General features: G+C 37.5%; 1 protein-coding gene across 1 annotated transcript; it reads right to left on the reverse strand.

Moving 5' to 3' along the window:
- Nucleotides 1-556: 556 nt before the first annotated feature.
- Nucleotides 557-2,848, reverse strand: LOC129808255 (zinc finger protein Noc). The gene is made up of 2 exons (XM_055858090.1): nt 2,510-2,848; nt 557-2,411 (listed from the first exon to the last, which is right to left on the reverse strand). Exons 1-2 carry the CDS (start codon nt 2,594-2,596, stop codon nt 1,104-1,106), a joined length of 1,395 nt encoding a protein of 464 aa, XP_055714065.1. The 5' UTR covers nt 2,597-2,848; the 3' UTR covers nt 557-1,103.
- Between the last annotated feature and the right edge of the window lie 10,109 nt (nt 2,849-12,957).

A 12,957-nucleotide genomic window follows, 5' to 3' on the forward strand; every position in this document is an offset into this window, starting at 1 on the left:
TACTAGTACTCAAAGCGGAACTCACTGTACTGAGCACGTATTAAACTGCCCTATACTCCATATAGTAGTCAGGGAGAAAACTGCAATGACCTTACTTCACTACCTCGAGAATAATTCAGTTAGTTCTACAAATGAGTAAATATTAATCAAGTTAAATCCATAAAGTTTATTATTTTGACGAAAAATGCGACATGTCTAATTTGCTGACACTCACCCCATCTCTCAGGAACATTCCCCAAAATCCACAGTAAGATTTTCTCAGTACTACCAGGGAATAGGATATTTTTCTGCATAGTCCATGGTAGAATGGGAAAAGTGAAAAGTCAGCAGAGTGGAACAAGTACTGACAAGAGCTGTATGCTTTGGGTTTTTCAGGAAAAGAGAGCACACCAATATGACAGTGGCAAATGCAAAAAGACACTTACAGACGTGAACGTCAGGACGGATAACATGCCCGTTGGGGAGTTTAATTAGAAATATACAGTGGCATATAATTAATTTTCATACACGTGACACATCCAATGTAGATTTTCCAACCACTGGGAAGTGAGAGACATTTTTACTATTTTGGTTTATTACCTTTATTTTTAAGCAAATATCTTTCGTTATTCTAAAGGATTCTTCTTTTTTTTCATTTCTCTCCTTCAAAATTCACAATATTTACAATTTAATGTTGTCCTGTTACAGAAGAGACCATAGGGACGATCTTGTTGGATCGACACCTTTTCGACATGGATAAGTGAATTTTGTATCTGTTTTTTTCTTTTTCACAAACAATATCGTGTTGAATGTATTACAATATTTGCTTGGGTTGATAATAGTCCTGAGATAACACAAAGAAAAAAAAAAACATGTTATGTATACTTCCGTCTCACCATTTCAGACATCGCAATGTGTAACCCCCTTAAATGTTTTATCACAGTAGAGAAAAGTATTACTTCTTGTAGAGTTCATGTCTAATACAGATTACCATCTGCCCTGTGGATGTTCAGGCAAATCCTTGAAGGGTAGCCCGACTATGTTCGTCACTTGGACGTTAGATTGAGTGTTTGACGAACTAGGGGTGTAACCTTGAGGATTTAAAATCCAGGGCGAACTTGATTTTAAGGATGCACTGCTGCAGCTCCTAGTCTCTGACCGTAGAGGGCATAGGGGGAATAGTAGGGCCCCAGGGCGGCGGGATTGAAGGGTGGATAGCCTGACAGTGCTGATGGCATGCTACCTGGCTTTCCATAAGGATGGTAGCGACCAGCTGACAGAGGGCTAAGCGGTGGTGTAGGGTAGGCTCGATGTAGGGCGGATGGTGAAAATAAAGGTCCCAGTGGACTGAGCAAAGCAGACTGTGACTGTGCTAGAGCTGCAGCAGCTGCAGCTGGGTCTGCTAGGTTAGCTGTGTGTGTCCTTAAGTGCTGCAGTAATTCCTCAGATGACCCAAACCTCTTGCCACAGTATGTCTCTCCGGCAATCCAATTGCAGATATAGGGTCGACCTAGCTGGGCATAGGGGTGTCCAGGGGGTAGGCTACTTTGCATCGCAGCCATGGCTAGGCCATACTTTTGGTGTTCACACTGTGTGCAACCCGCCGGACATGGGGCACCCATCAGCATTTGTTGGTTATGGGCCGAATACTGGCACCCCGTACAATAAGGGTCCTTGCACACTGGCACCAGAGCTTCACCACCAGTTGGCGTTTTAACTCTCGCGTAACTGACATAGGGTCCGGGAGCCGTAGATGTAGGTGGGTAACCAGCTGCTGCAGCCAACATGGCAGCATGATGGTGTGAAAAAGCACCAGCAAAGGGTGGTCTGAATGCTGGATTGGCATGTTGCTCCAATCCCGGCGGACAGCACAGTCCGCCGGTAAGGGGATTGAGACCATAGGGATTGCTGCCTGGTTTATAGCCAGCACCCAGTGGTAGGTCTTTAGGGTGACCCTGAAGCACTTCCATTCCCGAACGGATTATCGGACTCTGTCCGCGCTGCGATGATCCCGACGGTGAGGTGCTCTTGCACTCCTGACTCGGTGATGACTTCCCGTTAACGTCCCCATTCGAATGCACATTTATGGGTGAATCGGACTTTTCGCGTGAGGGAGCACGAGCACTTTTATATTTATCATCAGCACTATCATTGACACTACTGGCTTTGGAGGAGGGACGCTCCTCGGCACTCTTCTTAGTTAACACATTAGCCTCATATGGCTTAAAAGCTAACTTCACTTCTTGTGTTGGTGATGGCTTAGTTTCGGCGATCTTTGCACCAGCCGACGGTGATTTGGCTACGTTGTCTGATGCCTTGGCTGATGTCTTGCTTTTATCCACACTGATCAGGGATTTGACATTGCTGGAATCTGCTCCAATTTGACTGCATGTCTGGGCCAGAAGTGCCAAGGGGCTCTTCTTTGCATCCAACTGGAAAAGGATAGGCCAGTGTTAAAAAAAACTGTTGTTCGTTGGGGTACTTGGGATTTATTAAAGAATTAAGACAAATTGAACTTTTGTCGTCTTACCGTAGTTGGAAGCGGTGATAGATAGTCTGGCTGAAGGTATTGATTATTGCCGATGGTAACCATTCCTCCACCTTCTAGCACAACCATTTGGTATCGTTTCTTAAGAGCAATTTATACACTTGGGCACAGGGCTTTACAGAAATTTTAATAATCCAGAAAGTCTTTTACACGATGAGGTTTTTCTGAGTTAACTCAACACTTCACAATTTTCTCTCTCTTTCTCTTGAGATGAAATTCAAATACGACTGACGGATAGCGATGTTAACACACCGGATAACAGACTCAAACTGACTTCTCAACTACACGATTGAGTGCTTTGAGCCGACAACGAACGATTTCGTACCATGATGGCCCCTTCTTGTAACCAATGAAATAGCATGCGCACTTCCCCACTCCTCGCAATCGATACTGCAAGTGTGAGGGAGATAGAGTGATTGAGGTATAGGATCCGGCTAATATTAGAGTAAGGCAAATAGTTGTTGTCAGAGATAAATTCTTCCATAGATGCGACAGCGGTGCAAGTCTCCTTCGGAGCATACCAATCAATCGGCCAACACAGTGGGAGCTCACTGTATGACTCTGCCATGGAGTCTTTCCTTCTGACTACCACCCATGTTGAAGAGCAGCACTTGAGCAAAAGACATGCTATGGCTGGATAGCTAAAGGCGCGTAGCGTGTTTGTCGTTTGAGGAGCCGCCACTTCAATCTCACTCATTCGGTCCCCTACCTTCGTCTCTTTGCTATTTATTGAAAAATCAACATTTCAAAATACTCTGACATCTAAAGTATGTTATCATAATTTCATGTGAATGATGTCAAGTGCCTCAGATCTTACATATGTGATGCATCTTTCTGGCAAAATGCATCCCAAGTGAGACAGAGACCCCTAACAAATAAACCATCCACTATCACTTTGTGTCAGTCTTTAGATCTTGTCCTAATAAATAAACAAAGAGAATGAGGGAGTGTGAGATAGGATAACAGAATATCCATAAATCCCCCGAAGATAGAAAGGAAAGAAAAAAAACAGCAATAAGCTTGTTTTATCTCACAATGAGTGAGATTCTTATTGTGATCTAACTCGAAGAAAGATGCAATTTCCTTCAATTCAGAGGTCTAAGCAATAATTCCAAAAATGAAACAACATGAAAATTGTTTACTGTTTCTCTTCTCTTAGCACTGAAGGTCAAACAGTAAGAAATAGCGACTTGAGGCTTTTGGAGACGAAGAAATTTGACAGTTTTTCCTATACGAGCAAAAAGAATTTACCTTCTGTATGTGAAATACCTATTAATATGAAGGAATACACCAAATGATTAGAATGGTATCCCCCTTGGGAGTCTTCAGTGTGAATGGTTACTTAAGGCCGGCTTCAGACCTGAGGTTTAGCCCAGTTCCCGAAAGTCTCAAATTTCAAAATAGCAATAAATTTTATTGATTTTTCTGAATTAACTGGATCATTTGCCCATAATGTTCAATCCTAAGTCATATTTTCCCAACAAATCTTGACTAATAAGGAATTAGAGAAGTTAAGCCATATAGCTAAGCCTTAGGTCTGAAGCCCGTATAAGAGAGAAGGAATAAAAGCCTAGTATTCGGCCAGAGGACAGAACGGCGCGATCCTCTTCTCTGGAACAACTGGCAGCACTTTCACGAATCACCTTTCACAATAAGAAAACTCTCGGTCTTTGGATTTTCACTGGATTTATTGAATTTTTGCACTGCACATTTATTTTGTGGGATTTTTTTTGCTTTTGAGTTTGACAAGAGGGGAAGAATGAGGGTTCACTTTTCGGTGTTGTTTTCAGTGCTCGTCGCACGATCGGTTGGCGCTGATGGCGCTCAGGGCGCTCATCAGGATTGTGTTGGCGCCAACACCTTCAATATCACAAATATTTACTTACATGGTAAGTGTACCAAATTTCGGACAGCTTACAATTTCGGCCACTTTTTGTTTTTGAAATTTCCATGAATTTTTAGTTTTTGCATATTCTAGATGTGAAGAATTTCGGTCCGATGGAGTTTAGCAAGAATTGACGGAAACACTAGATCTTTCTTGACTCGCGTAAGTCAAGAAATTGTGATAGTCAAGAAAAGTCTAGTGTTTCCGTCAATTCTTGCTATTCTAGATGTTATACAATGCAAAAAAATTAACAAAAATGTCGCTTAGACGAAGGAGATGATGTGAAAAAGACTTTGGAAGTATTCCAAACTATGATAATGAAGGTGGCCGAAATAGGCCACCAAAGCTATGTCTATATTTTTATTCATTTTAAAATGCATTGCGAATAATTTTAGACAAAGACGATAAACTGTCTACAAGGATTCATGTAACACTCCTTAGAAAGAACTAATAGAAAAATTCAATTTGTTTTAAAAATATTGCATCTTAAAATTAAGACTTTGTCGCTTGCATACAACTATGCCGAAATTAAGAGCAGGTTCCATTTTCGTAGCGGTCAAAAAATAGGTTACATTGTAAGCACATCTGCAGATTTAGTGCGACACGTTGAATTTTTTGTCTTTAATTTTTCAGAGAAGATTGCATCAAATTTAACCCTTCTAAACTTCATGGGCGATGACTTGGTCATGAAACTCAAGCTTGAGCGTAGTCCCAGAACAAACAGCAGTACTAAATGTTCCAGTCTATGGAAAGGTATTTATCAAAAATAATTTTCTTTTTTGATGAGACTATCTCATAAATCCTTATTATTCTATATAAAAAGGACATTGCAGTCCAAATTGTATTATAGTTTAATCTTTTCAGATGCATCAACAGCTTTCAGAAATTGACTTTTGCAAAACTCAATTAAACGCAATATTCCAGCAGTGTAATCCCGAAAATCTTCTGCAAAATATCTGGTAAATATAAGTCAGAGAAAAAGATTGCAGAATTAAAAGAAAAGCAAGAGAAGCAGTCATCTAGGACATCATGAGAGTCCCCAATGCCGAAGAAGATTAAATATCTGAACTGGTACATTTTGTTTCATTTTTGTAAAAATTTTAAAAGAAATAAAATATTCTGAATTCAAATAATTTTAATTTTATAAATATCTATAATTTTGCTGATAATACCTGCTGAAAATGAGCTAAAAACTCAGCAGCTAGTTCGGGTGATCGACCACCTAACATTTTCTGACCCGTAACATTTTCATATATTGCCTCAGCACTAATTTCATACAACCGTGCTGAGATTATAGCTCAGTAATCAGCAGCTTTCAGCGCTGAACTCAGCTAACAGTGTCAGCCGGGTAGAGAGCGCATATATCAGGCGAATGGGGTCATGTTTGGCCTGTTCCAATTCAAATGAACCGGTTCCAATTAGTTTTTGACCGGTAATGAACCGGTTCATAACCTATAACTAATTTTTATTTGAAATTCAAGTATATTATAGTCCTAAGTTATTGAGGGCAATGTTTTGGCAGATTTATATAAAATCGTTCAAATTGGTTGTGAACCGGCAATGAACCGGTTATGAACCGATAAGTAATTTTTATCCGGAAATAAATTTAATTACTCTTAAAATTATTTCGAGTGATTTACAAATCGGTTTAAAAAAGTTCAGAACCGGTAAATGATGAGAAAGTACTTTTGAGGGATAGCATCTAAGTCACGAGTTCGAGCACTTTGCAAAGTCTGGGTCGCTTTGCCACCCCTTTTAGATATAAATTTTAACATAATGTCTTAGGATACAGGCTTTTTGTTGAGAAGTGGTCGCATGGCAGATGTTCCGATAGATGGAGTTTTTGCTTTCGAGAACTAAGAGACCTAATTCGTGCTACTGACTTATTCCTCTCTTTGATTATTGTAGTTTTTACAATTGAGCACAATAGAAGTGATATGAGAATCTCACGTAAAAGCTTAAAAAGGAGGGATAAAAAGAAGAGACAGACTGAGCCTAATCAAATTTCCCAGCTAGAGATTTATGTCAAATTTTATTGAACACCTCTTAATGTATCTTTTGGGTGTGTTAGGGCAATGATAATCCCCTGGCGCTGTCGCCACCAAGCCTGTCTGCACCCAAAATGATAGATTAGACATGGACTTGTCATGTTTGACTATATATACTTCAGCCGTACAGCCCTCCCAGTCACATCATCTGCTTTCAAAAGAAAAACCACATCAAATGTCAACTGTCTCTGGTAATTTCTAATTTTACAATAAATCCCTCACAAATAGGGCGGAATTCGACATGAGACACTTTAAGCCTTCTCCTTTGCAGTCAAAGAAAATTGATTAGAGTTAATTGAAATCAATGTGATAATTACATTTAATCTTAATGGATTGTCTTGCTCACCCATTCCTCAAGACGTGGGCATGAAAAAAAAGAGCCACATTGTGAAACACTTGACACAAACTCGGCAAATCTTTCTTGTAAATCTCTCAATTAAAAGACTAGATTCTTGTTTCAGCTGATGTACTGAAGCCCACCAGTTTCTTGTTTCTCAAACTGTCGGCAAAGGAAATGGCATTGAATCAGCAATAAATTATTTCACTTCTATCTCTCTATTCTTTGGCGTTGAATCGGATGAGAGATATTGGTGGTCATTAATTTAACCAGCTAATTTATCCTCCAAAAAGGCATTTCTTGAACCTTAGAGTTTGTCTAAGACATTTTTCTTATAAAGAAAAGTTAATTTTGGAGAAACGATAGTCTGACTATGTTTTGATAAACGAAATGGGTTTTATATTTCCCATGTGTGTCACCATTTTAACATAATGTTTCTATGATGAGTGATGGCATAGAAGTTATGATACCTGAAACGTTATTTTTTTATATAATTTTCTGCATTATTCAAAACAAATCGTAACACACGTGAATCAAAATTCGCGTCCCTTTGTTTCTCAAAAAAAAAAATTGAATAAGGCTATCCCATTTTTTCTGACTCAAAATTGGGCTAAACTAAATTTAATTTGGTTTGATGTTCAAAAGAAGAAGAAGAAGAGTGCATAAGAGTAGGACAGACACATCCAAAACATTTAAGAAAGAAAGGGATATAAATTTTGACTACGAAATTTTCCTGATTTAAAGGGTAAGCCGAAAGCACTCTGAATGATAAAATTAATGGTCTGAAATTCGAATTACTGCATAGGGGAAACTGGGGCACCACCAAACTCGGGGTAGTACCAGACACTGCGATTTTTTAATCAGATATTCGACTTCGCAAGACAAGACTTATAGAAATTCATAGGCATTATAGGAATGCTTGTCCACGAAAGAAATGGTAAAGATAGTCCAAGTAGTTTAGAAATAAAAATTAGTGTTTGGTGGTACCCCGTGTTTGGTGGTGCTTCGGTTTCCCCTATGTGTATATATATTTTTGCAATAGAAGGAAAAAAAATTAACAAAAATCGGAAAATCTGTTTCTTTTTTGTAATAGTAAGAATTTAATCGGCAGTTGAAAAATATTAGGATTGGTAACTTAATCAATAATAATACATCGCTCCTTGGAAATTACAAGGGGCCAACTCACTTTTTGACGATTTTGAGATTTTAGTGCACTTAAGAAGAAAATTTAATAAATTTTCTGATGAAATAAGTCATAAAATTTCGTTATTAGAATTTTTTTCAAAATTTTACTCTTTCTGATTGATTGCGCAATTTTGTTTAAAATCAAGGGGCACAAAATAGATTTATCGGTCACGTTTTTGTGAAGCAAGGGACTAACTCAAACAAGTTGATCCCTTGTCATTCTAATTTCAGAAGAATCTGCAGCATCATTTAGAATGACAAAGAGCTAACTCATAAAAAAATTACATTTTGAAAGGGAAACATATTTTAACGATGTTTATATTAATGCTCATACAAATAGAAGAGAAATAAATTGTTTGTGCTCATTGAGATACTTATTTGCACAAAGTTGAATTTTTCATGCTGTCTCCTGAAAAATGGTTCAGATTGAGTTGGTGACTTGTAATTTTCAAGGAGCGATAAATAAGGTAAAGTGCCCTCACTCGACCGGTAGAATTATTTATTCATTTTTTTTATATTTGCTATTACTTGCTATAATATTTAGCGTACGATCTAACGTTAATGGTTTCGTTCAGTAGTAACATTTCGAAGAGACAAAACCACTCCAAAACCAAACCAAACCTATTTGAAAATCTACCGGAAGCCTAAAGTGCAAGTTCACGTACTCGCTGTTTTAGCGCTGATTGTTCTGTCATTTCGAATTTCGATATTCTCAACAGTGTTAAAGCATTTGCTGCAAAGAATTGTATTTTTGTATATTTTTGTTGAATTTCATGAATTCTACTCACTTTTGTGTAACTCGTCAGTTTAAAATTACAAGCATATGGACAAACAAAAAATGTAAACACGGAAGAAAAAAAGTCACTCACGGATATTCAACCGATTCATTATACTGATTTGATGACCAGTTAAAATTTTACTTTCGAAAATTCAAGATGGCGATTTTTTTTAGGTCATAGGAATGTTACGACGAAATGTTCGCCTGGACCACCTACAAAACATATCCAAAAATAAAAGAAATCGTAGGGGCCGTTTTCGAGAAAAACCATAAAAGCATGGTTTTGGAGGTGTGGAGGAGGTTCTATAAAATACGTCTTAGTTAGAGATATCGTTTTTTTTATTTGGGGTCACCGAAGAGCGGAACTTGATATCTCTTACCGTTTAAGCTCTAGGACGATGATACGTTGAGAAAAAAAAATCGATTTTATATAACTGCTCTCTCTTTGAGTTGGAGCAGTAAAATAAATCGTGGTGATCTAATTCGAACCTGGGATACTTTCATCATAAACCAAGTACAACTTGACTCACTGAGTTTAACGATTGCTGGAAGTGTAATAAAGCCTAGTCTTCGAGTTTGTAAGGGGTATAGACTCACAGACAAAGAAATATATCTGAGTTTATATTCTACCTTAAAACTTACCCAGTTGTCCAAATTCAAAATTTTAAACTTCCAGTTGAAGTTTACAATGAATTGCTTCGAGGGTTACCAAGCCATCATCATAAATTGAGTTGAAGCATTTTGCAATTATAAATGAAGAGTATAATTATTCAAGCATCTTTTGAGTCATTGAATCCAATTCATCATGCATTATTGTATACAAACGTACATACAATTTCTTTTCATCTTTCCATAGTGGGCTTGATGATGATGATGATAATGATGTTGAAAGATGATATATTGTTTCTTATTATAATGTGTAAAGATTGAGGTGTGTGTTGTGGAAAGAAAGAGCGAACAGAGAGTGAAGAAAATAAATTCTGGTGTGGACGGAAACCACCATCAAATCGGGTAAAAAGACATAAGAGGGATCAGAGGGATGGTAGAGCTTTGAATTGAGAAAGAATGAAATATGTAAACAAATATACATAACTTTTTCTCAACCTTTTATCCTTCTGATTCTCATTTTTCGTTCCAGTATCCCAAAGTTAGACATATTCATGATTTCGTGTAGTAAAGTTGAGAATTTCTTATGAACAATAATAACGCCATATAAACTGCATGGGGCTCCACAATTACGTAATTTATCTTTTTGAATTTACAAAAAGTCGCCGACACAGTTCTACCAGTATTTTTGGGTGTAGGAAAAAGGGGACGAGAGAGTGTGAGATACTTGAAAGGAAACGACCAGAATTGCCGACACTCTTGTTATTCTGACTCGGATATGAGATATATTCTTTTAGTGCTTGATTGCTCTATAAACATGGTGTTTGGGTTTGCTCTCTCTGGGGAATCCACTTAGTTAATGGTGGCTATATTCTTAATATTTTGCCCTGTGTAAATCACACTCTCACTCTCCATGATGACTTTACTGCTTTCAGCACGAAAGTTTTTTATGTTTCGTCAATTTTTTATGTCATTTTGAACGAAGAAAATATTGTTAAGCTTTATAACTGATACATTCAAGTAATATCCTAATGTTTTACTTTTACTTCATAATTTAAAAATGTCAATTAAAGCAACGTGTTCAATATTCTGTGAATTTTGAATTCGTGATCAAATGCAACATCTTATACCGGCTTCAGACTGGAGGTTTAGCCCTTTTCCCGAAGGCCTCAAAAAATCTAAATAACAAACTATTCTGTTGGCTTTTCAAAATCTAATGGATAATTTACCCTTAATATCCAATCCTAAACAACAATTTCCTAAAAAATCTTGTCTGAGGAGAAATTAAAAGATTTAAGCCATATGACTAAGGCTGGCTTCAGACCTAAGGTTTAGCCCAGTTCTCGAAAGTCTCAAATTCCAAAATGGTAACCAATTTTATTGATTTTTCAGAATTAACCAAATCATTTACATATAATATTTAATCCTAAGTCATATTTTCCCAAAAAATCTTGACTGATAAGAAATAAGAGAAGTTAAGTCATAAGGCACCAAAACCCTTTTGGCAAAAGTGCCAAAAGAGCACTCAATGGGTCAAGTGGTAGAGCACTCGCTATATGATGCAAGTGTCCCGGGTTCGAATCGCCTTTAGGTCACCAGGAATTTTTCCTGTCGTTCAGTAATAACCTTCCCGATTTGAGAGCTCTCTCCGGTTGAGGTTACCGATTCGAAGGTATATCAGAGAGAACTTACCTAAAAACCCGTTGGAAGTTCGAACGTTTAAAGCGACGAGTTACACAAAAGTGAGCAAGTATATCAAAAGGACATTTATTTTAATAAAATTGCAATTCGAACGTTTTAGCATCCTGGAATTCCACAAAACTACACGAAAATTCACTTTTTGCAGCAAACGTTTGCACACTGTTGTTGACATTATTGACGATTGAAGTGTCAAGAATATCGAAATTCGATATGGCAGAACAATCAGCGCTAAAGCGATGGGTATATGTACTTGCACTTTAGACTTCCGGTAGATTTTCGAATGGGTTTGGTTTGGCTTTGGAGTGGCGTTGTCTCTTCGAAAGGTTATTACTCAACTGAGCCTTTCTGGCGTTAAAGGGGTTCGAATTGCATCCAGTGAGCTTTACTGAACTTGATTCCACGCGGAATGGGACTGACAACCCCCTCCCCGTATAAGAAAAAATAGTAATGGATGTCCCGAACTCCCCTTGTGGAAAGGCCTAGTTCCTCTATGGAACGTTGCGCCACCATTATTATATTAAGCCATAAGGCTAAGTCTTAGGTTTGAAGCCCGTATTATTTTCCATTACACTGAAATTAGTGAATTTCAACAAAGAATTTAACGATTGCATTGTAGTAAACTTAACGAAAGCTAAAACTTAACAAAGAGAATTCTATTCTATCAGCCCTGTCAACCAATAGATATAAGAAATAGCGATGGCAAGAGTCATTTGCAGTTTGAACATCTTATCGAAGCCAACTAGATCATTTCAAGAAAATACGTAAGTATATTGATAAATAATTGATATGTTCAATTCTAGAAAAATATTAGAAAAAAAAACTGAAGGGAACTTAACGAAATGTGTAAAGTAAAACATATAGATAATAGTGACATTTATGTGTGATTTTTGACGTTTCATGGCCAATTGAAAATATCACAACTGTGACAGTAAACTAAGTAGACAGGATAACATGAAATGAATCGCCATATCACAAAATTTGACGTTCAAGCTAAATTGTTCAACCAGAGCCCTGAATAGAGGTGAATTTCAGTAAATTTCATCAAATAGAGCTCTTTGCAAGTTCATCATGTTACTTTTGTGTCATATACTCTGCACAATGTCACTCGCAAAGAGGAAGTGATGAGATTTCCTCTCATGCTGTGCAATTCCGCTATGAACGTCTTCATTGCTAATCGATCCCACTTGTGATTTGAAGCGTCCACACAGCAGCCATGGGATGTCGCGCTGATGATGGGTGAGAAAGGGTGTGATTGTGATATAAAAGAGTGTTCATGTCTCCTCACTCTAATAATACATTTTGTGCAGTTCAATTCTTCGTGACATACGACATGAATCCATTCTGACAACTGTCACAAACAACATGAAGTACATTGGGTTGAGAGAGGAGTGTAGTGTGGAGAAAAGTCTGAGCTGCGTTTTGTTGTTGGCTTGACGCTGTCACTTAGAAAATATTGTCAAGAAAGTTGGGTAAGCGGAGCAATTTTAAACTGACATTGAAATACGAAAATTTATTAAATTTAGCGGTATGCACGTCTTGCAGTGCATAATGAGCTTCTATGTTGAATTAATTATTTATAAAATAGCGCAAATCGTACTGCATCACTCACATTTTTTTTTTAATATTGTGCCCTCAACTGTTTTTTTCCTGTCACTGTCTTTCGTTCAGTTCATCTGACGTCACGAATTTTTTTAAAAAGTCTTTTGCAAAGTTTTTGGAGCACGATGTTGAAGATTGGATTGGATGGAAATCAAAGAGAGAGGAGAGAGATTTTTATTTTCCATTTATATCCTGTCTGACGGCGAATGTGTGCAAAAATACCAAGTGACAACTGTCATAAGCAGAACTCCTGTCAACTATAATAAAAGTCTTGTTTCTGGCGGATGGAAA

This window comes from Phlebotomus papatasi, chromosome 3 (genome assembly GCF_024763615.1).
Source record: "Phlebotomus papatasi isolate M1 chromosome 3, Ppap_2.1, whole genome shotgun sequence".
Classification (NCBI taxonomy): Eukaryota; Metazoa; Arthropoda; class Insecta; order Diptera; family Psychodidae; genus Phlebotomus; species Phlebotomus papatasi.